Genomic DNA, 27,197 nt, shown 5'->3' with positions numbered 1-27,197 from the left:
ATCTTAAAAACATAAATGAATAACAATAATATAATAAGTAAATTTACTTACTAATGTGTTACAGAATTTTGGTCTTCCAGGACCTACGCCTGTTCCAAATGATTCCTTACATTCTAGACAACTGCACTACGTAGGGTGTTAAATAACACTGCTCGCACACTATAGTAGTGCACTTCATGCTCAATAGTGTCCCGTTTGGAACGGAGCCGTTGTGTGTTGATTTTTTTTTCTTCCAGCATGGCTGCGAAAAGCAAGCGGCGGCCCAAGAAGGCTAAAAAAATTGAACAAGATGAAGTAGACACGGTTGAGAACGACATCGACGAAGCAGGGAATGATGAAGGCGAGAAGGGGGAGGATGGGGAGGATGAATTGACCCTGGATGATGTGCTGCGTTTGGGAGGCACTAAGGTAAAGCTCAGGGTTTGATCACTAGCTCTCTGTCCCCACGTGGAAAGCTGGAAAGTGCGCAGTTTAGTGATAATAATCACTATATTGTGTATATACATTGTATATTCTTCTCAATTACAATAACGTACATGGAAAATGTATTTCTTTTTGTATCCAGACATTTATTAGGAAATGATTAATATGCACAAATATTGTACCAACTTAGATATTGTATCATTCCACCCTTTAAAAGTGAAAAATTTTCATTCAGAATGGAAAAAAAAAATCACAATTCAAACAATAAATGTGTAAAAAAGAGAGGGAGAGAGAAAGAGATGACATATATTTTATATACAAGTGTGTTTGAAAATATAAACATGAAGAAGAATCTAGGAAGTGACGTTAGTGTATTTCAGTTTCCACATAAACAGGAAGTTTCCAGTTGCCAAAAGTCCTTCATCACCTGTCCAAGCAATTATTAAACGCCAGTCAGTAATAAATAATATAACATATTGATTTCCTTATATATATAAACATACAGCTTTTAGTCTACCAGGATCCCAGCCTCTCCTTTTTGCCCCCTCTTACTTACTAAAGAAACTCCCTTACAGCATCACAATTCGCCTGCTTATACTATACTAAAAGTATGTACTCCTATTATGAAGAGAAAGTACATACTTTTGAGCGCAAAATAGTACGCAAGTACTGGGACATACGAACACGTCATGTGATGAAAGAGAGCGTTGCTATCTAGTTACGCACACTGTCACCATACACACACTCCTTGTTACAGTTCGGCTTTTCTTCATTCATTCATTCATTCATTCGTTATTCCTTATATAATTGATACTCTATAACTTAATCTACCGTTCCCTTGATGTTTATATTCCCACATTTCATGTACACCTCTCTAAAATGTGTGCTAGAATTTGGTGAAGGAAGCCGTCACAAAGCTCGTCCTCCCTCGTGTAAGGAGTTGTGGGCGATTATTAGCTGAAAAAGTGTCCACGGAACCACACTTCGTAAATCTACCGCAAATAGTAGACCTTTTGGGATACTCACGTCGACACACTGCGATTTGGGACACGCTAATTCTAATCTCGGATACTATTTAGGATGGATAGTGGGCGAATTGGGACACTGGACTTGTTTTCTCCACAGCTGCACTAACACTAGGCTGTCATGGCAGTTCCTGCATACTTTTATTTCCAGTACGGTGCAGTACACAAATGTAGTTAAACCCTACTTGTGTTTCGGTTTATTAACAGGCAGACTATGTCATGCTTACTGCAGTTGATGACAGTACTGAGCTGGTAAATGGTGGAAAGAAAGGTGCTATTGATGATTTGGAGGACGGTGAGCTAGAAGAGTTCATCACCAAACTGGGGATCCGGTCCTACTCGGACCAGCAGGTTATTGAGGGTGATGACGAGGATGAGCCTGAAGGAGAAGAAGGGAAATGCTCCACACCCAGTGCGGAAAAGAAGAGCAAGAAAAAAGAAGCCTCTAAAGTGGACTCCAGCAAGACACCTGAAACCAAGCAAGAAGCTGAGACGAAGAAGAGCGAGGCCAAAAAAACAAGCAAAAAAGCCAAGCAAAAAGAAGCCGACCTTTTTGAGTTTTACCCCCGGCAGGTGCTGTTGGTCAAACCCGGAGGAAAATGGTACGATGTAGACTACACTTCTGAGACTAGCACTTCTCCTCAGGACAAATCTCTGGTTGCTAAGTACAAGGCTTTGGCTCAGAAGCTGCTGGAGGCGGAAACAAATCTTTACAGAAACAAGAAAAACCTACAGAAAGGAGCAAACACGGTCTGGATGAAGAGCGTCGTCTCGACTGGGACTCTGCCGGACCGGATGGCGGCCATGACCGTGCTCATCCAGGACGCTCCTGTGCACAGTCTGGAGCACATCGAGAACCTGATCGTTATGATGAGGAAGAAAGGAGGTCGTAGGCAAGGCCACATGGCTGTGGACACACTTAAGGAGCTGCTGTTGTCCGATCTGCTCCCAGAGAATCGTAAGCTCCAGACTTTCTCTCAGCGCCCGTTCGACAAGCTGGAGGAGCGCGCGAGTGGAAACCGAGACGTCCGGGACCGGCGCCTTGTCCTCTGGTACTTCGAGCACCTTCTCAAGCTCCAGCTGGCTGAATTTGTAACAGCTCTTGACGCTTTGGCTCACGATTCTGTCCTGGCCACCAAAACAAAAGCTTTGACCACGGCTCACGAGCTGCTGTGCAACCAGCCCGAGCAGGAAAGAGCCCTGCTGATGCATGTCGTAAACAAACTGGGAGATCCTGAGTACAAAATCGCCTCTAAGGCCTCGTATCTGCTGGAGACGCTACTCCGTAAACACCCCTTGATGAAATCGGTGGTGTGCACCGAAGTAGAGCGTCTGATGTTCAGACCCAACATAAGCGCCAAGGCTCAGTATTACGCCGCATGCTTCCTCAACCAGGTGGTGCTGAGCCACGACGAGACCGAGCTCGCCACCAAACTCATCACTGTCTACTTCAGCTTCTTCCGTCTCTGCATTAAGAAGAAGGAGGTGGAGTCTAAGATGCTGGGCGCTCTGCTGAGCGGTGTGAACAGGGCCTATCCGTACACCAAGGCCGGAGATGAGGCGGTCCGGGAGCAGCTGGACACGCTGTTTAAAGTGGTGCACCTGGTAAAGTTCAGCACAGCTGTGCAAGCTCTCATGCTGCTCTTCCAGGTTATGGATTCTCAGCAGAGTGTGTCGGATCGCTACTACGTCGCTCTTTACAAGTAAGTGCTAGTGGGAGGCTTCGGATTTTATCTAGACTTAATCGAACATGTTTAGGTAATCACCAGAGGATGACTACTTTTAAGACTTTTCTGCAATACTAACTGTAGACTTGTTCCCAAATATAGTCCCAAATAATGTCTGATGAGCAGGGGTGGATAAATCAGTAGCCCAGGTGTATAGATTACATATCCTGACTATTACTTTTTGCCCGTATGTATGTGGAGCTCTGACAACACTGAGCAAAATGGAGTGCAGCATAATAACGCTGTCGTGGATTTTGATGGTTAAAAAAAAAACCAAACCTCAAATAATGATCTTTTGTGCGTGTCGGGAAGAGAAAGCACCACAGCTCATATGGATACAGTACAATGAATAAATTAACCGTCCATGTATTTTATAATCACTGTGTGTGTCTTTTCTACAGGAAGCTGTTGGATCCTGGCCTGTCAGTAAGCTCGAGGCAGAGCATGTTCCTCAACCTGCTGTACAAGTCTCTGAAAGCCGACATCGTCCTGCGCCGCGTGAAGGCCTTCGTAAAGAGGCTTCTGCAGGTGAGCTGTGATCAGAGCCCGACGTTCGCCTGCGGAGCGCTCTTCCTCGTATCCGAGGTCATGAAGGCCAAACCTGGCCTTAAGCTCCTCCTACAAGAAGGGGTAAGACATCATTTAGGTGTCCAGGTATTATTCTGTTCCTGAACCTGTGCACTCATTAACATGTATAATAACTCATCAGGATGAGGAGGAGGAGAAATTTCAGGACCTTCGAGATGATGATGATGATGAAGAAGAAAGGTTTGTGGATGCGGATAAAATTGAAGAGGGCCAGAGCGTAAAGCCTCAGCAGAACAAACCAGCTGCATCATGGGTACATCACCAAAACTTTGAAGGTAACTATGATATGACTCATCATGCTGTGTGATTTTTTTTATTTTTTTTTTAAAATTATTTCTTTTTGTTTGTTTCCCTACATTCACTGTTTCTTACTTTTTAGATTCTAAGATTCTCATTCTTTAATAAAGTGTTGTGTACCTCTTTGTATTTTAACGTCCCAACATTGAGTACTCTGAAGAGTATAAAACAGGAGAGTTAAGAAAAATGTAAAATGTTGGTTTTATAGGCAGTGGCACAAATTAGACTAACCAAAAAAAACAAAAGAATAGTGGCGAGTTTCCATATTGTACTTTTTAAGTTTTTGGTTAAACATGTTAAAAACCAGGCAGACAGTTATTTTATTGATTGTGTAATAGTACTGTAGACATAATGGCAAGGCTACCATAAAATAGAATTAAATATATCAGACAGTATCAAACAGTTTGACATCATGTTAATAAATAGGTCAAGCTTATGGATTAACAAACACAGGAACCAAATGTTAGCCAAAGGTTCACTGTGTGATCCAGGGTCCCTCGCCTTACTATTTGCTGTACGATTCATGGTCCCTCGCCATACGATTTGGGGTTCCACACCTTATGATTTGCCGTACGATTCCCCGTCCCTCGCCATACGATTCCCCATCCCTCGTTGTCCCTCGCTGCATCACTATCACCCTCTGTATGATTCAGTGTGTCTTGCTGTATGATATTGCACTTTTTCAGGTCTTGATTTCTCCAAGACAAACTAATCTTTTTTTTTTTTTTTTTTCCTTCTGAGTCAGGTTTAATATATTTATCTTGGTCTTGTTTGGAAAACTGTGTTTCTTGTGCAGGTCGTAAGGATATGCAGATGTATGACCCCATTCACAGAAACCCTTTATACTGTGGAGCGAATCACAGCACACTCTGGGAGCTGCAGAAGGTGAGAAACTCGCAAGTCACGATTGTCAATAAAACCTGAAAGAACCTAACTAGTTCCTAATTGGTTAATGGATGGTCGGTATGAGCCTGTAAAAAGCACAAGAGATGCTCCGTTTCGATGTTCCAGATTATGTTGCAACCATTACACTTTATTACATAAAGTTCTGTACATTTCTCATTGTTTAAACTGATGTACTGTATCAGTGCATGATGGGAATCTCTTGGTTACCAGATGAAAGCATGGGACTTTACTCAAAATGGCTCTAGAGAAATTTATGAATGAAATGTTTTAATTCTTGTAAATGAATCAGGTGAATTGATTCATGGCCAAGGATGAATCATGAAGAGTCTTGAAGCTAATCGTGTTTTTACAGCACGTACAACATTGAGTGCTGAATCTATCAAAATTATATAAATAATTTTTTAAAAAGCTCGTTTCTCTTAAAAGTGGTGTTCCCAAGAATCAAATTAGTAAAATGAGTCATTAAGCTCATATTTAAAAGAAAACCTGGTGATGTTGGCATTGCCTTTCTTGACTATGTATGTTTTTCTTATAGCTCGCTGATCATTTCCACCCCTCTGTTGCTCTGTTTGCAAAAACCATCTTGCAGGTGGGTATTTCCATGAAGTGATGTCATAGTCAATATGATCATATATTGTTTTTATTAGTACACATTTTATTATTATTTTTTTGTAATTTTTTTTATCGCATGTGATCAGGGAGAGCACATCCAGTACACAGGGGATCCTCTGCAGGACTTCACGCTCATCAGGTTCTTGGATCGGTTTGTATTCAGAAACCCCAAACAAGTGAAGGGCAAACGTAAGTAGAATATTTTAACATGCCCTATAACTGCTGACATGAAAACACACACAGACGTTGTTGAAATGTGCGTCATATCCCTGGTTTGTCTTCCGTCTCAGAAAACACAGACGCGACTGTAATGCAGCCGAAGCACAAACAAAGCATGAATAACATCCGCTCGTTACCTGGTGAGTGTCTCGGCTGCCTGGAAATACCGAAATATAAAATATACGTGCGTTTTAATAGGAGTGTGCTTTTTCTTTTATTACCCCCCCCCCCCCCGATTTACAGTAAACTGTGAGGAGTTTCTGGCCAAAGAGGAAACTCAGATCCCTGTGGATGAGGTGTTCTTCTACAGGTGAGTGTGTGTGTGTAATATATTAATTATTATTACTTTAAATACGCTGCCAAATACCATCTGCGTTTCATGTTCACGAACGAACGCTAATCGTTCACATCTAAGCTTCCACACTCTTTCGCTCCAATTCTCAGGTTCTTTAAAAAGAGGGAAAGAGAGAAGTCATTAAAGAAGCCTCGTGGAGATGACGCGGAGAGCGTGGAGGATGTGGATGACGACGAGTTTGAGCAAATGCTCGGTAAGTCAGCAGGAGGATACGCAACCTTTTAGGCTCAAAAGCTACACTGTGATCCTAGTATCAGATTCTATGTGGCACATAAACTTCAAACTTTGAACATTTCAATTTTTACTATAATATAACTTGATTATATAATAATACTTAAACTAAGTATAAACTTCATATTGGAATGTGTTCTCAAAGCCAGAGCTCTTCTTAACCCACATGACTACAGTTTTTGTAGATCATATTTGTATACTGTTTTAAATGAAAAGCAGAGAACGCTGACATCAGCGATGACTGAATTCAGTACAATGTTTTCACTACGCTTCTAGACACTTTTGAGGGCGATAGCTTCTTCACGGAATTCAAAGATGATGACCTGGACTTTGCTGGGTAAGTGACCTCTAGCTGGTTTTCTGCATATTACAGTAACTATTGGACCATTTGCATACTCGACATTATTCAATCATCAGTGGGAAATCATATATACGAAGTAGGGCTGCACAATCTCGATCTCGATTAGGATTTTGACTGCCCACGATTACATAAACATGATCGGCTGCAATATTAACGTTTAAAGTTCATCCTCCGCTCATAGAAAACTCTGCTGCAGATGAAATCAAGCACTTCCTAAACTTACAGCCAGTCACCATAGAGCGGCAGGGATGACGTCATTTTTTAACGCCAAAACCCGGACACGAGTTAGCATTTAAGCCCTTCCGGTTCCATCCCCAATCAATGGTTTTTTTTAAATGGGATTTTGGTTAAAAGCCTGAGATGCAACGCGAATTTCCAGTGAAAGGAGTGGAGCGTGTACATTTTGGGACGTTGTCCAGTTTTCATGGTCATAGAACATGGCTTTCTTGTTAAGGGTGAAAGTGTAGGGGCTGCTGCGCCATTGTCTAAAGGTAATTATCATTTAATAGAAGTGTCCTGGAAATCCTGGGAAAGTCACTTCATTTTCCAGACCTGGAAAAGATTTGGAAAGTGATTAAAATGTTATCATCGCACTTTACAGTAGCTAATTTTGGTTTAGCTTTATGGGAACAAGATGCACATGGTGGTTTAGGGGATGGATTTAAAGGATAAGATGAAATGAATCAGTACCTCTTCTCTAAATGGTGTAAATGTTTACAATATTGTGGCAAATGGAAAGTTTATTCACTAAAAATGCAGGTGTGTGTGTGTGTGTGTGTGTGTGTGTGTGTGTGTGTATATATATATATATGTATGTGTTATATTATATATTACAGCAATGTAAAGAGCAACAGCAAAAAAGGCAAGAAGTCAGAGGAGGTGTCTGATTCAGACCTGGATGATGAGCTGGATGACGAGGAGCTCTCTCTGGGAAGCATGGACGAGGAAGACTTCGGAGACGAGCTGGAGGAAGACGGTGGTGCTTTTATGGACCCGGGCGGAGACGATAATGATGATGAAGGTGTGTATGTGTGTGTGTAATGCACACCGTCAGCTCAGAAGTTCATGTATTCTGTCTATTTCACTTGCACTGAAGCTAAAAGAAATACGATGCATTTTACAGTAGCAGAGCTTGAGGGTGATGAAGATGCCGTCTTTCATACGTGTTCACCCGCCTTAAACTTTTTCATGTTTTGTAGTAAATATGTTTAACATTTGAAGGTGCATTTGTAACTGCATGTGGCTGCAAATCTTCTAGGATAAATCTCTGTCGACTTTGTAAATCTGGATCTTGATCTCTTTGACCATATGTCTTGGAATAGTAATTGGATGGAGAACAGTGATTTTTCGGGTATTTCCACACATTTTCAGTTAGATTGAGGTCTGGGCTTTGACTTGGCCATTCCAACACATTCAGGTTCTGGTTTTGTGTAGCTTTGGCGGTATGTTTAGGGACCTTGTGCTGTTGCAAACTAACCCTCTGGACCAGTCTCAAGTCTCTTGCAAGTATCCCTGTTCCTGATGATGAAAAGCACATAATGATGCTACCAACACCATGCTTCAGCGTAGGGTGTGTGTTCTCAGTTTGTTGAGCAGTATTGAGTTTCTGCCAAATGTAGCCAAGTGTTTGTGGCCAGGCTAAAACGTTCACTGTCGGTCTATTCTGACCAGAGAGTATTTTTTCACATTTAACGAGTCTACTGGACACTTGATGTCATATGTCTCCCTATTCCCCAAAATAATGGTGGTGCCCTTGAAAAACCTCAGGGGGTGTGAATACTTATGCAATGCATTGTATTATTATTATTTATTATTATTATTATTAGCTATTCAGCAAATGTATAGTTGATGATTAGTTACTGCTGTGTTTAGACTTTGATGAGGACATGGATAAGCCACCAGAGGTCAGCACAGGAGGCAAAAAAGGCAAGAGGAAGTCATCAGAGCATTTAGATTTTGCTGGATCTTTTGGTAAGCTGATTTTTATTTTTATTTTTTATTATTATTTAAAAATATCTTCAGATTTTCACCTCAGTCTACATTTCTTTCTTTTAACAATTAAAGAAATCATCATAATGTACTGTAATGTGGATTGTGTAGTTACTGCTGTGGTAAGATGAAGAAGCAGTAATTATGAAGATATTGTGGGGTAGATGTATCCATGGTTATTTAAAGGCAGAGTATTCAAAATTACTCGATGCATTTGGTATAGAAACACTTCAGGACTCGATGAGCTTTTATTTGACTTGTTTGGCAAAAACAATAGGCTACATAATTTTTTACATGCCACTGAATATCTGAGATGCTTACATAAGTATGAAAAAATAAAGTGGGTCAATTGTTTATAATTGTTTTATGATATTTACAATCATTCCAAGGTCTCAACCTTTAGTAATGACTAATCACGTCTTCTTTGTGGGATGGTTTTTAACTAAGATCACTAACTTTTTTTTTTAAGCATGTTCCAGAACAAAAATAAATCAATTCCAGTTTTGTGAATCAAAAAGTTGAGTTTGTAATTAGGGCTGCAACTAACGATTATTTTCATAATCGATTAGATGGCCGATTATTTTTTCTATTAATCGGATGGGGGCGGGGGGGGGGGTGCAAACTTTCAGGTTAGTAAAAAAAACTAATGTGTTCCATTTGAGACGATATTACCTTTCTAAAATTCATACACTAGACCAGTGGTTCTCAACCTTTTGTGAGCTCTGGACCCCTAGAATATTTCGAACAATCCACAAGGACCCCCTCTCTCCACAACAATTATAGCCTATATATTAAACAGTCATTTCTATATATGTTACTTTATTTTATTAATATTTAACATTAATTATATTAACATGAAATGTTTTGATTCAATTTTAAAGATTTTCTTTTTTACATTTTATTGTTGGTGTGACATTTAATTTCACTCTCTGAATGATCTTTTCTTTATTTTATCCATCAATTTATTGATTAGTTTTTGCAGCTCTATTTGTAATATTTGAGAGAACAGAAAGAGCGGACATCAAAAAACGTTAACGCAACATTGTGTCTTCATGATGAACATGTGCTTCTCCAGGTTCCAAACCAAGCAAGAAGAAAAGGAAAGGAAAGATGGATGACACAGGCATTTTTGCAGCAGCTGAGGAGGTAAGTCAGCTCTGTGTACACATTTTCTTAGCTAGTTAACTGGAAATGTATTTTTGTTTGCCATTTCCCTACTTTAACTCACTTCACTAGTATGACTTGTTTATGGAATATTGTTCTGTTTTTAATAGAAAATTTTGTGTAAATTCTATTTGAAGACTCTATTCTCAGTTCTGATTGGTGGATTATTACAAGCAGTCTAAAGTGTGTTGTTGTTCTTATCCCACAGCAATTTGCCAATGATTGCAATGTTTAATTTATTAATGTGCGACATGTTGCATATTTGAACAGTTTACACTTAGATTTAATGTTGTAGAACATCCATGGGACTGGGTAGTCGTTAAATAGTTGTTAAATGAATGTCAACCGGAAAAAACGGAAGCCATCCATCATTATTAATTGTGTTTAATGATTAATGTTTCTCCTCATTTTCAGTTTGGAGATTTGCTGGATGAAAATGCAGACATCAAGTTTGACACCACTGGCATGAATGCAATGGCTAACAAAGACAAAGCCAGTGAGTGATGTACACGTTTTTGTGTTTATTTTTACACAAAGAGGAACAAACAGTCAGATTACAGATTGAAAATTATTTAATTTTATTCATTTGGCTAGATGCCAGCCAGATCCCTCCACAATGGTGAAGCTACAAACTGTTGTGTATAAATAAATCACTGACACTGATCATTGACCACAACATTCATATGTTCTGGAAAAAGTCAGGGCGCAGTCTCTTAACGCAGTCTGTGCTTCTGCTTCTCATCTTCAGGTGTCAAACAGCTGAAATGGGAGGTGCAGCGTGATGACTGGATCCAGGGACGTGACGTTAAGACGCTCAGGAGGAAGAAGGCCATGTTCAAAAAGAGGAAACCATTTGAGAAACGCAGACCGGGCAAAAAGACTGCAGGCAGGAAGAAGTGATGATTCTTGTCATCTTTTTGTCTCTGTCCGTCTATTCCTGCCTAGTAGACCACACGTCCCGATCGGCTTCCCGGATGCCGTAGTTTCCGGCCCATTCGTTGGACTTGTAATAAACTGAGAGAGAGAGAGATTCGGTTTGTAGTCATTAATTGCCATGTGTTGGTGGCAAATATTTCTGGTGTACATGTAACAAAAAACAAAACAAAAAAAAAAAGCATTTTGTAATAAATGTAATTTTACCATTTGTTTATGCATAGTATTTTTTTTAAAAAAAAAAGTGAACGCTATTTAGCACTTTATCATGCATACTCAGGCTGTATTCCCGCATCACGCCCAGATTTCCGGAGATAGGCTCTGGATCGGGGGTGTCCAATCTTATCCGGAAAGGGCCGGTGTGGGTGCAGGTTTTCATTCCATCCAAGCAGAAGCCCCGCCTGAGTCTATTGAAAGCCAAGATCAGCTGATTAAACAGGTGGAATCAGGTGTGGCTCCTGCTTGGTTGGAATGAAAACCTGCACCCACACCGGCCCTTTGCGGATAAGATTGGACGCCCTTGCTCTGGACACACCTCAAAGTGCTTGAAGATGAATGGATGAAATCCAAACATTACACCTGATCTATGAACGAACGGCCAATAAAACTTCCAAATCACTAACATAATCCAGACCATGGAGTACTACGGTTCCTGACTTTAGTCTCCTTGTTATAAGTGGTGTGAAGTAATCTTTCTGACCCCAAATACACATCCATCATGGACCTAGCCTAAACTGAACAGAAATGTACTTTTCATCAGCATGATAATGGTGTTAAACTGAACATATCAGGACTGATCAAGCCAGAAATCAGGAATTATAAACCTCTGAAAAGAAAAAAATTATATAATTAAAGCAATTTATACACTATATGGACAAAAATATGTAGACATCTGACTATCACACCCATATGTGGTACCCACTGGAAGTGCACAATATATACAGAATGTCTTTGTATGCTGGAGCATTACAATTTCCCTTCACTGGAACAAAGAGACCCAAACGTGTTCCAGCATGACAATACACCTGTGCGCAAAGCGAGCTCCATGAAGACATGGTATATACAGTCCTCTCTGGAAGTACTGGACCGGCAATGTGTATAACCTGAAGACATTTGGGTTTGAGATCAAATATGAAGATCAGAATTTCAGCTTCCATTTCCTGATATGAACACAGAGAAATGCGTCCAATCTAACCAGGAGGAACTTCAGCATGCAGCAAGACAATGACCCAAAATGCACTGGCAACTCAACAAAGTACTTTACCAGGGTGAAAAAGTGGAAGGTTTTAGACTGGCCAAGTCAATCACCAGCCCTTAACCCAATGTGAGTATAAATTTCACCCCCTGAAGAGAGAACACCCCCCCCCCCCCCCCAAAACAAACTACAACTGAAAAAAGCTGCAGTAAAAGCCTGGAAAAGCCACACAAAAGAAAAATGCAATAGTTTGATGTCAGTGAGTCACAGGCTTGATGCAGTTATTGCAAGCAAGGGACATACAACCAAATATTAAGTGCTATTTAGTTTATCTGTTCCAACACTTTTGCTCACCTGAACATTGGGTGGTCTGCCAGAAAACATGCCATGTTCCAAGTTATTTAACACATCTAGCTGAAATTCTGATCTCAAACCCAAATGTTTCCAGTGTATAGCACAAACAAAAGAATTGGCCTTGCTTTTCCGAAGGAAGGGATTATATGCATACAAATAAAACAAATTTTATATCTGTTTTTATAAAAATATATCTGTTTAAAACATAGGCTACATAAAGCAACCATTACAATTCGACACCTCCACTACCAAGTCTAGTTCTTTAACACATTTGACCTTGCTGTGACCTTGTCCCCTGTTTGGATCAGTTCATCTGCTGGTTACAATGATAAAGGACTCAAAATTGGATGAACTTTCCATTTACCTTCCAGAACTGAGGGAAAGCGTTTGTTCATCGTGCATCTGAAATCTGGGGGTTAAAAAAGAAAAGAAAGAGACAATCATGAGCATCTGAATTCACCTGACTCCAATCATGATGTACCAAAAGTGTTTACGTGGGAAAAGTAAAGCCGTCACCTCGGCTCGTGTTCATTCTGTAATAGAGCCCGTAAGCTGCAAACACACCAACCACCTCCAGAAAGAGCACTCCTTTAAAGACCTTCCTGGCCACTGGTTCCATAGTTTTGGGGGCCATCTATAATGGAGAGAGGACAATTTCATTCAACACATCACAGTATGTATGTAACATAACCTGGCTAAAAAAAATCCAGCTTGCTCTGATCAGCTAAAACTGGACGTCTCTGACGTCTCTGCCAGCTGATAAATCCATCCTGGTACATGGACACAGATTCTCAAGAGTGCTACACTGTAGACAAACTATTTTAAAGACAATAACACAACATTTATTGATTAGTTTAGACCACCATGCTGAAAAAACCCCAATAGAAACCCTCACAGAGTTTGTACTGGTTATATTGTATGAGAATTGTATTGGTTTTAATGGAAACTGTTCCTTCTGTTGGTGGCATGTTATGTCTAGTGGACACCATTAAGAAACTATGTCCTTAATACATCCTATTACTTAATGGAAATGGGATCCATTTGGTAATGGGTTTAATGGTTAACAGTGGATGGGTTGGAATAGTATTTGTAGTGGAAACCATTAGAAATATTGTGACGGTTTCTTTTGTTTTTTCCAGCAAGGAAGTGGTAAGAACACTGAAAAGAACTGGCCAGCTAAGTAAAGATGGACTACCAGTTTGGGCAGCTGGTCAGACCAAACTATTTGTTTATTTATTTATTTTGAGCAGGGAAGGGGAGTTAACAGCTATTTTTACTGCCTCATAGTGGTCATTTGGTGTAACGTCACCATTTTGTGACTTAAATAAATGTGATAAAATAATCCAGTTGTCTTGGCCTGATCCTGGAGTAACACATTTGAGAGTTTTTCCTGCTTTAACACACTCAATAAGGGTCTGTTTGTGAATGATGTGATTAGTTATATTCGATATAAACAAGAACATATGCAGGGCAGACTGAAACATACAAACAAGACCTAAATACCTTCTCTTATTTGTTACTTGGCTACATGACTCTAGTATTTCTATTTTGGGAACAAATGTTTCTCTAAAATAGTCGTCGCTAGTTATATCGAAAGACTCACCTTGGTGTATTTGCCCAATGCCGCACACGTTATTTCTTCCCCACCTGTATTCCGACTAATCCCGCCTCCTACACTCGGATTGGCTAGCCTGTTCCTAGAACACGCTTCTGATTTGACAGTTAAACTATTATCCAATCGTTGCATACACCGGAAGACTATGCAACGATTGGATAATACGCGACATAAAATGTGCTTCCGGACTACGGAAGCGTCATTGAGGCAAACGTGTTTCGAAACCCCTGCTTCAGTAGCTACAATAAATTTCTTCTGAAGTCGATCACTATCTTTCAGTTAAGGAATAAAACATGACTAGGGCTGTTGTTGGGGGTAAAATACCCCTTAATTCAATTAGTTCAAGTCTCTACTATATGTTAAGAGAGAGAAAGATATTTTAGGGTTGATTTAGGACCTTCATTAATTGCAGAAAAAAAATAGTTGCACTAACTCCACTAACCTCAAGCACAAAATGTTAGAGTTTTATTTTTACTACTATTTTTACAGAAATATTAACAGGTATATTAAGGTACACAGTGTGGTACATTGAAGATTGTGCTTCCTGAGACACAGGCACATACTGTTACTTGCCATGGAAAACATGGGACCTTTAAACAATATTGTGATGTCATGTCAGTACTGTGCAAAAGTCTTAAGCACCCTTATTTTATTTTTTAATACAAACTTTGTTATAAATGTTTTATTTTATGACTTATACATTATTGAGTCGGTACAAAAACATTTTATATTTGGATAGAAATAATTTTATTCACATTTACAGACAGAAATTGCAGAAAAATTACAATTCACAATACTACAATTAAAATATTTTCTTAAATTACTGTATTAAATCATTTGAATCTATGGATAAATGTGAGGCTATTTGTGAAGGTCTATTAACTTAATGTATTAACTATGTATAATGGAGAGATCACCCCATGCTTGGTTTGAACTCTGGGATCCAAGGATCCAAGACAAGATCCCAACTGCAGAGCAAGCCAAACCCCAAGATTAAACTAAGCGACATATTAGACAATATAGTATATCTTTAAATAGCGCTATATATATATATATATATATATATATATATATATATATATATATATATATATATATATATATATATATAAATCCATTTTAAAATATAAAAATCCATTCAAAATAAAAACAAGATAAGAAAATGAACAGAATTTTGCTCATATAGTCAATGCATAGCTGTGCATGTGGCCCAGTTTACATTTCCTCACATTCAAAGTGGACGTTCAGACAAAATAAACCTTTAATTTGTTCCTGGTGTATGTAGGGAACATTACACACACAATATTTTGTGTATGAGATAATTATAAAGTGATTTGTTTATATTTAATTCAGTTGTTAAACTTCTTTTGCAGTTATTGGTTCATGGACTTGGCTTTTAATACTGTGAGAGAAAGAGCAGTCCAGCAGGGGGCGCCTAAAACAATGTGTTTTTTTTTTTTGTTTTTGTTTTGTTTTGTTTTTTTGTTTTTTTAAGTACAGCAAATTGTTTAGCTAATTACAATATACTTAATTTAAATCATTAGGGACACAATCTCTGATAGGTTAAATTAGAGATTTAAAACATCAAGACACAGTCAACGTTCTTATGGTGTCCAGCTTTAACATTTACAGTTTTAGACAAGAAAAGTCACATTATATTGCATCAGTATGAAAAAAAAAACATCACTCTTAAGAACCAAAGTAAGGTTCTTAAGAGTGAGGGCAGGAGAATCTTTTCCAGTCCCAGAAAGAATTGTATAGGGTTCACTTTAACCTGTTAAGGGATGATACCTTGAAGAACACTGCTCCGAAGAACCTATAATGAAACACAAAGAACTTCTTTAATCTCCAAAGAACCATATAGCTTAACTCACTCAATAGCCCTGTAGAATGAAAAATGGTTCTTGACAAGATGAAGGTTCTTTGCAGAACCTATGATGCTGTAAAAGACCCATGGAAGAACCTTTATTTTTAAGAGTGTAGCTGAATTTTTCTGATCAACTTTGCATCTCATCTCTGGAGTATTAAATTCATAATCTTGATTTTAAAAAATCTATTTTTTCAATCAAATTGTTGCCTGCTGGATTTTATCTCCTGAAAGCTGCGGTGATGATCTACTTTTTGCTCAGTCAGGTACTTTAATGCGATGGAATGCTCAACAGTGCTATTACCAACCCGGACTATGTTTAAGCCTGCTCTAGACCTATTAATGGTCTAATTAAACTACTTTATGAACCGCTCCCAGAGCTCTGCAAATAAACCAATATTAACAATTTCTGCTGGATTTCAAAATCATGAAATAATTTGACCAGGAATATTTACTCTGGTCTACTCTTCTGGTTTGTTTAACCAGCCAATGCCCATTCATCTTGACATATCTGCTATAAAACTTCTGCTAGATGTAATAAACTGCTGGGCAAAACTCAAATCAAAGGATTTTTCTGTTGCTTTTACCTCATGCTTTGTTAGGATAAACCCACTTTTCAGTTTTTTAAAAACTGTATTTTGAAATTCAATGTTTGTGTAGATAAAGTGTAATATAGAGGTACATTTTCCATTTTTTTCCCCACTTAACAACCATGCATCATTCTACTGCAGTACTATAATATAATATAGCTATGTAACTATAATACCTGAAGTTGGTCATATGAAATTCTAGAAGTGAGCATGTTTTCTAAACTACAGAACTGCATCACTGTGTATGTAAACTCAGCTAAAATAGAAATTTCCCTTTTTTAGGAGACAATTTTGTAAAAGATAATTTTGTAAAATCCAATTAAGCTTTACAGATCTTTATTGGAAAGGGTTTAAACAATGTTTTTCATGCTTGTTCAATGAACCATAAACAATTATTGCACCTGCACCTGTGGAACAGTCCTTAAGACACGAACAGTTTATAGGCAATTAAGGTCACAGTTACAATAATTTAGGACACTAAAGAGACCTTTCTACTGACTCTGAAAAACACCAGAAGAAAGATGCCTAGGGTTCCTGCTCACCTGCGTGAACATGCCATAGTCCTGCTGCAGGGAGGCATGAGGACTGCAGATGTGGCCAGAGCAATAAACTGCAATGTCTGTAATGTAACACGCCTGGGACAGTGCTACAGAGACACAGGAAGGACAGCTGATCGTCCTTGCAATGGAAAATTACATGTAACCGTGTGTTCCCCCAGACGTGATCGAGAACTTGCAGATGCCTTGGTGGAAGAGTGGAGGAACATCTCACAGCAAGAACTGACACATCTGGTGCAGTCCATGAGGATGAGATGAACTGTAGTACTTAAAGCAGCTGGAGGCCACCAGATACTGACTGTTACTTTTAATATTGACCCCCCTTTTGTTCAGGGAGTCATTATTCCATTTCTGTTCGTCAAATGTCTGTGAAACTTCTTCACTTTATGTCTCAGTTGTTCAATCTTTTTTACACTATTACAAATATTTTCACATGTTAAGAAATGTGCTGGAAATAAAAGCAGTTGATTATGAGAGGAAGTTTCTTTTTTTGCTGAGTTTGTGTGTATGTCTGTGTGTGGCTGATGTATGTGTGTGAGTTACAGGAAGGGTTAAATGCCCCCAACCAGGCCACTGTTTCTTCTCAGCTAACCCATTGTGTTTTGTATGAGGGAGGCCGTGAAGGTGTGTTTGTCTGTAGCTGCAGGAGGCTAATGGGACACTAATCTGAAGGGTGGTTATGCCGGGCTCCCTTCAACGGCTGCCCTGTTATCTGTCAGCTTGTAAAAGCCAGATTTATAGGGCACTTGTAGGGGTGTGCTTGGGTAAATAAACACAGACTGGCTTTGTCACCGATCTGCTGGCTGACTTCAGCGTTTCAGCTCAGGACCTCACACTGTTTCTCTTTAAGCCGCGAGACATCCATGAGAATAGACATGGATGCAATGGAATACACATCGTCTGATTGGCTGATCCTCGAAAAGTCACACACTTTCAGTAACTGCTTTATCCTGATCAGAGTCACAGTGGCTCTGAAGCCTTTCCCGGGATCACTGGGTGAGAGGCGGGAATATACAATAGGTGGGACACAAGTCCATCACAATGCACCATACGCACAAACACATTCAAACATTCCTTTATCTTAGCCAATCTGGCATGTTTTAGAGGTGTGAAAAAGCTGAGAACCCACGAGAAACCCACACGGACATGGGGACAACATGCACGATACCCCACACAGACCCAAACCCGTTAGGATTGAACCTGCCTTTGCTACCCACTGTGTTATTCTTTCAATAAAGTTAATAAGGTATCAATGAGTCTAGAGAGGAAAAACTGACTGGGCTCTCTGGGTTGGTGGGATAGAATACAGTACAATCTTTTCCCTGACAATCACAGTTACAGTCATGCAGTAGTAATTATTAATCAGCTATCACACATCTCCTGTAGGATTACTATCATTTGTTAATCATTTAATCACTAAATATTTTAATATCTGATCCTTCACAATGATCTCAGCCACTCAGTGTGTATCCAGATGAATTATGGAACTCACATAATCCAGGGAAAATTGTTTTTCCAAATAATGCAGGCCAATCTTTAAGCATATCACAAATAGGTTGCAAGACATATCATAACCATAATATGGAGCAATACATTAAAAAAATATATATATAGTCATTAAATAAATTACTTTAAATGATCTTATTAGTCACAGGGTTCAGGGATTCCTCAGCCAATCCATATTTTTTATCACTTACTTCCCAACACACAAGAGTCAGCTAATCAGCTCTTTTATAACAGTGTGTCCCAATCTTGGTCCTGGAGATTCCCTGCATTGCAAATTTGAATGTTTTTTCTACTTGAACACACTCCTGTTAACTCTATAATTGGCATGCGAGTTTAGTAATGTGCTTTGGAAACAGGAAAAACCCTCAAATGTAGAGGGCACATACAGTTAGGGTCGTAAGTTTATATTCTCCTTGCAAAATGTGCAGAATGTTAATAATTTAAAAAAAAGAAGGTTCATAAAAATTGCATTTAGTTTTTTATTTAGTTCTGCCCTGAATAAGCTTTATCTCATAACAGATGTTTACATATAGCCCACAACACACAGTAATAATCAAATTTACACAAATGAACCAGTTCAAAAGTTTACACACGCTTGATTCTTAATACTGTGTGTCGTTACCTGGATGATCAACGACTGTGTTTATGTTTTGTGATAGTTGTTCACGAGTCCTTTGTTTGTCCTGAGCAGTTAAACTGCCCACTGTTCTTCAGAAAAATCCCCCAGGTCCTGCACATTCTCTGCTTTTCCAGCATATTCTGCATATTTGATCCCTTTCCAACAGCAACTATATGATGTTCAGATCCATCTTTTCACACCGAGGACGACTGAGGGACTCGTACACGACTATTACAAAAGGTACAAACATTCACTGATACTCAAGAATTCAACACAATACATTAAGAGCCAGGGGGGTGTAAACTTTTTAACAGGACGATCGGTGTAAATTATTATTAATTTGTTTAAAGGTTTTATTTTTTTTATTTAGTTCTGCCCTTCAGAAGCTACATAAGATATTTACATGTTTCCCAGAAGACAAAATAATAACAATTTACAACGATCATCCTGTTCAAAAGTTTACACCCCCCTGGCTCTTAATGTATTGTGATTCATGGTCCCTCTTATTAAAAAAAAAAAAAAATTATTAACATTTTGCAGATTCTGCAAGGCATATGTAAACGTATGGCCCGACTGTAAAATATGAGAGTAGTATTAAGAAACAATACATTGATTATACAGACACATTTAAATCATTTATAATGCTTGGGCCCAAGACAAAATAAAAATCTACACTTCTTTTTTTTTAACCAAAGTATTTTGAACAAATCCAAATGTCAATGGCTTCCCTGGTCTCCCACCCAGCCAGGGCATGGGACAACCTTCCTACTTATCCCCTTGAAAACTGGCTCCGATAATAATAATAATAATAATAATAATAATAATAATAAATTGACTACTTGGGGCTCCTTAAACAGGATTGAGATCTTTTGGTCTACAATAAGGTCCAGTACACTGGTTTCATAACAAGCACCTTTTGAAATGTCAGTTTGTTTATTGTATTATTTTCATTCATTTTTATAAGTATGTTTAAAACGTTCAGATTGGTTATTGTGCACTGGAGAGGGTTTTTAAACCATAAATGAGAAGTTCGATCTGTCAGCCCTGTTCTCGAGAAAAGGACAACCACGTCTGAAATGACCAAGCTGATTTTTTTTTTAAAGGATTAGATGGCAGGATATATTTTGACCTGGGATTTTCAGAGGATCATTCACTGAGCCCTTTCCCATCCCCTAAAGCTCCTTTTAGTTAAAGGAATGTGGATTGGAGTTCCTCAAGGAGTGTGGTCTCATTATGCATTTACATATGATTTACATTGTTTTGGGGTAATAGAAAATCTGGGGATAGAAATATTGTTGGAATGTAACTACATACTCTATTGTAGCATTTAAATTATTGTTAAATAATACTGTATTTTTAATTTAGAAAACAAATTGAGTGTTTTTTTTTGTTGAAGCCTTGCGTTCAATGTTAAAACAAAGAATTGTTGACTTTTTTCACACTGTGTTAGGGTGACCATATTCTGGTTTTCCAAAAAGAGAACACCTTTTTTTTTGTGTGGGCGGTGGGGGTAATCACGTTCAAAACAGTGTTACTAGGAATGCAAACTTTAATACACTGAAAAAGACACTATTAGCTTCACATAAATATATATAAATAAAATCAATTTCACTCTGCCCATGTTTTACATTTCCTAGATTCTTTTGAATGCGCATGAAATAAAATATTTATCTAATATTAAAATATCAGATGCCATGAGTGTACCTTCTACCATCATTTACACATTTGAATGACCATGTAATACGAAGCAATTTGGCCAAAGTTGCTGCAAGCCTTATATAGGGCACTGTATTAACAGGAAACACTTCTCCACTTTCATGGAAAAATCAGTTTCTAAGCATGATGCCATGTATCCATGATGCCATGTATCCTAACAAAATGTCCAGGTCCTCTGGCAGAAAAACAGCCCCAAAACATTAAAGAACCACCACTGTATTTAACTGTGGCATGAGGTACTTTTCCACATGGCTACCTATTTGTGTGTGCCAAAACCATCTCTGGTGTTTATTTTGGTTTCATCTGACCATAGAACCCGATCTCATTTGAAGTTCTGGTAGTGTCTGGCAAACTGAAGACGCTTGAGTTTGTTTTTGGATGAGAGTAGAGGCTTTTTTCTTGAAACCCTTCCAAACAACTTGTGGTGATGTAGATGAATTCGGATTGTAGTTCTGGAGACTTTCTGACCCCAAGACACAACTAACTTCTGCAATTCTCCAGCTGTGATCCTTGGAGATTTTTTGGCCACTCGAACCATCCTCTTTACAGTGCATTGAGACGATATAGACACACGTCCAATTCCAGGTTGATGCATAACATTTCCAGCTGACTGGAACTTCTTAATTATTGCCCTGATGGTGGAAATGGACATTTTCAATGCTTTTACTATTTTCTTATAGCCTCTTCCCATTTTGTGAAGCTCACCAACATTTCGCTGCACATCACAGCTATATTTCTTGGTCTAGCCCATTGTTATGAATAACTAAGGGAATTTGGCCTGTGTGTTACCTCATATTTATACCCCTGTGAAACAGGAAGTCATGGTTGAACAATTTCCTTTTCCTAGTCATCCAAGTGCACTAAAATTTTTATAAACATCAATGGTAATATACTTCAAATATATTTTTCTCATATGAATTCATAGGGGTGCCAATAATTGCTGCACACCTATATTTAACAAATATTTTTTTTGATAAATCTGTGTTGTGTTTGCAATTGTTTGATATCCATGAGAGCAGAGAGCCAAAGGTGCCAATATTAGCTGAGGGCACTATACATTATATACATTTTTTGAGTGTTGTCTGCCAGCTCCCGACAAAGCTGATCTGACTATCAGGAAGACTGAACACCTGATTCAGGTGTGTTAGTCAGGAGCTGGGATCCTGCAGCTATTCATGAGCAGCTGAGAGTTGTTAAAACCAGACAAAATGTGTAATATTTCAAGCATGAATGAAATGAAAAGAAAAGCTACGGAAGCTTACACTGTCTTACCCTTTCACTATCCATCCATCCATCCATCAATCTTCTATACCGCTTATCCTTTTCAGGATCACGGGAAAACTGGAGCCTATCCCAGGGAGCATCGGGCACAAGGCAGGGTATACCCTGGACAGGGTGCCAATCCATCGCAGGGCACACAATCACAAACACACACACATTCACACACCCATTCATACTCTACGGACACTTTTAACATGCCAGTCAACCTATCATGCATGTCTTTGGACTGGGGGAGGAAACCGGAGTACCCTTTCACTAGTTCCCACTAATTCCCAAACCACCTGAGCCATGCGATAGACAAGGGCTGAGGGGGTTCTGCGTAGAAGATCAGTGGGATTGGAAACACTGACGTAGAGCACAGCGGTGTGTATCAGCACTTCACCACTCAGTCCCAGCGCGTCCTCGCCCACAGAAACACACACACGCACGCGCGCGCGCGCGAGCTGCTCCTTCCGTTCCGCGCTCAGCACTCAAAGCGGACGCTGCTGTCAGAGTCGGGTCTTTTGCAGTTTCTTCTCTGGCTTGAACCGTTTAAAAGTCACGTTTTGTTTCGACTTTACGGTATGCTGGGAGCCGTGAAGATGGAAGGACACGAACACTCGGACTGGAGCGCTTATTACGCAGAACCCGAGGTGGGAACTTTTATGTACATTTTCCTCTTGTCTAACAGTTCAATATTGGGCTTGAGATAATATTAACTTTGCGATCAAATATTGACTCGAGGCACCTCTGAATCCTCAACTAAACACACACACACACACACACACGCACACACACACACACACGCCTTTTCTCACCTTTGCACAGGATGACGAGAAGCTACAAGACGTAGGATTGCACATTTTCCGGAATAATTTGTAAGCATATTTGCAAGCCCAAAGACTCATTTAACCAGGCTTTTAACTAGGCTTTAAGTGTTCTAATGTTCTTTTAACCTTATCTAGAATTGAGCAAACAGCCTTTCGATGTAGACTGACAGGAAACCTTTCTACACTTTTACGCAGGACATTAGAAATGCATACACTGTCATTACTATCTGTAACCCTAAGAGTAGGCTACATCCTCACATTTTCTTTCAAATAACAACAAACAGATAACGAGGAAATATTGCTCCTGTGGTTGTTATGGTTATAGCCTATATAGATCAATATTGTTTTTTTTTTGTAAAGTCCTCAGTATTTAATTTACACCTAGAATCATGAATTGAATTAGTATGCGTTTCTGTCTAATATAAGCACCGTATCATTTAATTCAACATGGGGGATTTTCTGCTGTAATATCAGGGTTCTGTGTTGCATTGTAAAAAAAAAAAAAAAACAACTTAAAGCTTTGACTTAAAGGAAACTGAAGTAGTAAGTGAATTTAACCTCAAGATATCATGTTGACTGCCCTGGTACTAAACGAAAGGCCACCTGAAAATATTTATTCATTCATTCATTCATTCATTCATTCTCAAATTGACTCTTAATTGACCCTTAAATTCAGTCCAGAAACCTTTTTTTTTTTTGCAAAAGATCTTCGAACATGAATAGCTCCTAAAATAACCATAATTTCATCAAAGGTTCCTACTGTGTGACGCAATACTTTTGAGCATTTATTTAGAATAATTTAGAGTGTACGAAAATGTAAAAACAAATTTAAAAAGCCAGCATGTACTTTATTAACTAGGCTACAGTGGTGCTAGCTATTTATCCCTTTTCCCCTCCTGTATTCTCCAGTGCTACACCCCGGTGGGAAACATGAGCGGCGGACTGAATTCAATGAGCGCCTACATGAGCTGCGCGGGCGGCGTGAATGTGCCCTACATGCACGCGGGACTCGGACACCCGGCTAGCGGCACGTGCACGGGGATGACCCCTAGCGCGAGCCCGACCTCCGCTCACGCCCTGACCGCTTCCTACCCGAACCTGAACTCGAGCGCGTGCGGCCAGGTCACCGGCAGGCCCCGTGATCCCAAAGCATACAGACGGAGCTACACGCACGCTAAACCTCCCTACTCATACATCTCACTGATCACCATGGCCATCCAGCAGTCCTCATCCAAGATGCTGACGCTGAACGAAATCTACCAGTGGATCATGGACCTGTTCCCATTTTACCGGCAGAACCAGCAGCGCTGGCAGAACTCGGTCCGCCACTCGCTCTCCTTCAACGACTGTTTTCTCAAGGTGCCCAGATCACCTGACAAACCGGGTAAAGGCTCTTTCTGGACTCTCCATCCCGAGTCAGGAAACATGTTCGAAAACGGATGCTATCTGCGGAGACAGAAACGCTTTAAATGCGAAAAGTCTGCGGAAAAATCTGCGGAATCGGACGCCGGTAAGAAAACGCACAGCGACAAAGAATCGCCTGGACTTGATAACTCTCCGACTAAAGACGTGAAAAGTTCCGATGTGAAAGATGTCATAAAAGCAACACAGGCTTTGAGTCCAGAACATCAGACTCATCATCAGGACCATCATCTGGATGAACATCGTCATCATCCTCCTCCTCCTCCTCCTCCTCCTCATCATCATCATCATCCTCATTCTCATCTTCTCTCTCAGCATCACCCGGTGCTCATGCACGACTCGCACCTGAAACCGGGACACCACTCCTACTCCTTCGACCACCCGTTCTCTATCCACAACCTGATGTCCTCTGAGCAGCAGCAGCACAAAATGGACATGCTGAAGCCCTATGAGCACGCCATGCACTGTTCCGGCGGATACGGATCACCAATGACTGGGCCGCCGATGCCACCGATGATGTCAGCTCGAGCCAGTGTGGAGCCCTCAGCTCTTCCCTCGGAGTATTCTTACTATCCGGTATCCGCGTGCACCAACAGGGCGTAAAATAATATTTCAAATGGTTACAATGTACAGGTGAACTCAGATGCCCCAATAATAATAATAATAATAATAATAACAATAATAATAATAATAATAATAAAAACATACGCTCAAGTCAAGCGCGCATTTTAAACAAGTAGTAGTTACTTGCTCGGTTTCTGCTTTCTACGCATGTTGGTGCGCACAAAAATAACAATACAAACAAACTGGTTTAAAAACGAACGATTTTTCTTTTAGAACTGCATGAACGTATCTTATCTTCTTCCTCCAGTGGACTTTCTCAAGCTGTTGGACAGGATTTATGATGGATCACAGCCCATATACAAAACTTCCACGAGTCTTTTTTTTCCATGAGAGAGGACACACACACACACACACACACACACACACACACACACACACACACACAAAAAAACAACAAATAAAAGTTTTTTTTGTAGTCATTTACTTTATGTTCTGTTTATACTGTAATTTATAATTTTTAAAAATTGATTGTGTATATGAATGTATCGTAGTTAAAATGTCATTATTAAATTTTGCACTGAAGTATGATCCTTATTGTCTAATCCTTGTCTGATTTTTTTTTTAATGAATATACCTTCATTTCACATTGTAGACAGTTTCAAATGTGAATATGGATATGGATGCTGGTGAAATTATTCAATATGATAAAACAGAATTATCAAAAAGTTGTTTTCAAAGCCTTCAGAATTATTAACAATTTTATGCAAAATATTTGAATTAAATACATTTTAAATCTACTGTCCCTTTGGAAAACCCTGAATGGTTACTGTAAGTGTTTCCTTATCCAGTGAACCAATGAAGAACCACTGCATGTATTTATTTATTTATTTATTTATTTATTTAGCTAAGAATGTACCTTTTTTTTGGACAATATGGATGAAATTGTCAATAGTCTAGAGATCTTTACCTAGGTTTTGTAACCTTGCTATTTTGGTATTAGTCTTGTAAGATGATCAATATTTAGAGATAGCTTGTTGACAGGATTTAGGTTGGGTCTATTTGAAATGAAAGAAAACATGTTGGAAATGCTCCTTTATCCAACATCAGGCCTGACATGTGTAAATTGTAAGAGTATTAACTGACTTGTCTCCTGAGACCATAGGTGAGATTTAATTAGGATTTATAGTGGCACATTGCCTTAGGCAATAAAATCCTGTCAAAGAAACTTTTAACAGAAACGAGTTTTGACCTTGTGGAGATCTGCTTTTTTCAGCTTTTATTTAAAAAGAAAAACATTTAAAGCCAAACGATTTATTTGTAGTTACTGAGATTAAGGGTAGTTTAAGATTTAGTAGCAAAGCATTGATTAGCTGCTTTAATAATTATATCAAGGTCCTCACAAGTATAGTAAGACAAACTCGTGTGTGTGTGTGTGTGTGTGTGTGTGTTGTTCTGCTGATGTCTGATAAGATAAAATGACTGTAGTCATCACTGAATAAATAAGATACAAAATGAGCCCACTTTGCTAATTAGAGATGATTAGAGACTCCTGATAGTAGCTAGATACCTGGATGATACACTTAGTAGACGTGATATTATTAATATTTCATTCTCTATACGAATAATAGGCCTAATAATAAGAACAAACAATAATAATAATTATTATTATTATTATTTTGCTTGAATTTAGGAATTTGGAATGTCAGAACAATCAAAATCCCAATGAGGGCAAAATCCTTCTTAGATAGATGATATTTGTCCCTTTTGGGATCAAGATAATTCTCTCAGCTTTGACATTTCAAGATCCAGAGGATCTGGAGGGAATGATATAATAATAATAATAATAATAATAATAATAATAATAATAATAATAATAATATTTGATGACCCAGTGTGATTAAACAGCATGGATCATAGACTGTATATAAGGTCTTAAATCCAGGGATGAACACAGAGTAATTTTGAGACTCACAGTCAGACTCATCAAGCTCTTCCTATTTATTGCCAATTTATTCTTACCAAGCCAAAAGCAATAATAAAAATAAGACTATAGAGAAAATACATTCGTAAATGGCAAAAACCCTGAGAATTTTGAAGGATTTGTCATATGCAGCATGCACAATATAACAAGAAGCAAATGTCTGCAGAGACACAGAATAATGACATGGGAGAAAGAGAGAGGGGGTGAGAGAGGGGGTGTGGAAAAATTTATATCAAATCAAATAAAATCAAGAGACCAGTCCTTTCTGTATGACTAGGATACAAAGAGGAT

General features: G+C 38.9%; 3 protein-coding genes across 3 annotated transcripts; 2 read left to right on the top strand and 1 right to left on the bottom strand.

Moving 5' to 3' along the window:
* Positions 1 to 229: 229 nt before the first annotated feature.
* On the top strand, positions 230 to 11,041 carry cebpz (CCAAT enhancer binding protein zeta). Its single transcript, XM_053614446.1, has 16 exons — positions 230 to 408; positions 1,656 to 3,151; positions 3,577 to 3,805; positions 3,885 to 4,038; positions 4,857 to 4,945; positions 5,502 to 5,555; positions 5,665 to 5,767; positions 5,869 to 5,937; positions 6,041 to 6,107; positions 6,242 to 6,345; positions 6,660 to 6,720; positions 7,581 to 7,765; positions 8,617 to 8,715; positions 9,809 to 9,879; positions 10,312 to 10,393; positions 10,646 to 11,041. The coding sequence occupies exons 1-16, from the start codon at positions 238 to 240 to the stop codon at positions 10,795 to 10,797; spliced, it is 3,186 nt and encodes a 1,061-aa protein (XP_053470421.1). The 5' UTR covers positions 230 to 237; the 3' UTR covers positions 10,798 to 11,041.
* LOC128601326 (protein CEBPZOS-like) lies at positions 10,399 to 14,043 on the bottom strand. Its single transcript, XM_053614448.1, has 4 exons — positions 13,983 to 14,043; positions 12,896 to 13,013; positions 12,744 to 12,788; positions 10,399 to 10,911 (listed from the first exon to the last, which is right to left on the bottom strand). Exons 2-4 carry the CDS (start codon positions 13,011 to 13,013, stop codon positions 10,829 to 10,831), a joined length of 246 nt encoding a protein of 81 aa, XP_053470423.1. The 5' UTR covers positions 13,983 to 14,043; the 3' UTR covers positions 10,399 to 10,828.
* An 8,196-nt stretch (positions 14,044 to 22,239) lies between these two features.
* Positions 22,240 to 25,507, top strand: LOC128601218 (hepatocyte nuclear factor 3-beta-like). The gene is made up of 2 exons (XM_053614247.1): positions 22,240 to 22,762; positions 23,849 to 25,507. Exons 1-2 carry the CDS (start codon positions 22,694 to 22,696, stop codon positions 24,962 to 24,964), a joined length of 1,185 nt encoding a protein of 394 aa, XP_053470222.1. The 5' UTR covers positions 22,240 to 22,693; the 3' UTR covers positions 24,965 to 25,507.
* Positions 25,508 to 27,197: the final 1,690 nt, after the last annotated feature.

The sequence above is a fragment of the Ictalurus furcatus genome, chromosome 25 (assembly GCF_023375685.1).
Source record: "Ictalurus furcatus strain D&B chromosome 25, Billie_1.0, whole genome shotgun sequence".
Lineage (NCBI taxonomy): Eukaryota > Metazoa > Chordata > Actinopteri > Siluriformes > Ictaluridae > Ictalurus > Ictalurus furcatus.
This window is presented reverse-complemented; position numbering and strand designations above follow the sequence as displayed.

Bases quoted from the DNA above. Each gene is read 5' to 3' on its own strand.
- cebpz (XM_053614446.1), top strand. From the start codon at position 238: ATGGCTGCGAAAAGCAAGCGGCGGCCCAAGAAGGCTAAAAAAATTGAA. The intron at 7,766-8,616 runs GTGTGTATGTGT...TGCTGTGTTTAG, and splicing joins AGACGATAATGATGATGAAG to ACTTTGATGAGGACATGGAT. The intron at 9,880-10,311 runs GTAAGTCAGCTC...CCTCATTTTCAG, and splicing joins TTTTTGCAGCAGCTGAGGAG to TTTGGAGATTTGCTGGATGA.
- LOC128601326 (XM_053614448.1), bottom strand. From the start codon at position 13,013: ATGGCCCCCAAAACTATGGAACCAGTGGCCAGGAAGGTCTTTAAAGGA. The intron at 12,789-12,895 runs GTGACGGCTTTA...TTTAACCCCCAG, and splicing joins CAGAATGAACACGAGCCGAG to ATTTCAGATGCACGATGAAC. The intron at 10,912-12,743 runs GTAAATGGAAAG...TCTCTCTCTCAG, and splicing joins CTTTCCCTCAGTTCTGGAAG to TTTATTACAAGTCCAACGAA.
- LOC128601218 (XM_053614247.1), top strand. From the start codon at position 22,694: ATGCTGGGAGCCGTGAAGATGGAAGGACACGAACACTCGGACTGGAGC. The intron at 22,763-23,848 runs GTGGGAACTTTT...TGTATTCTCCAG, and splicing joins CTTATTACGCAGAACCCGAG to TGCTACACCCCGGTGGGAAA.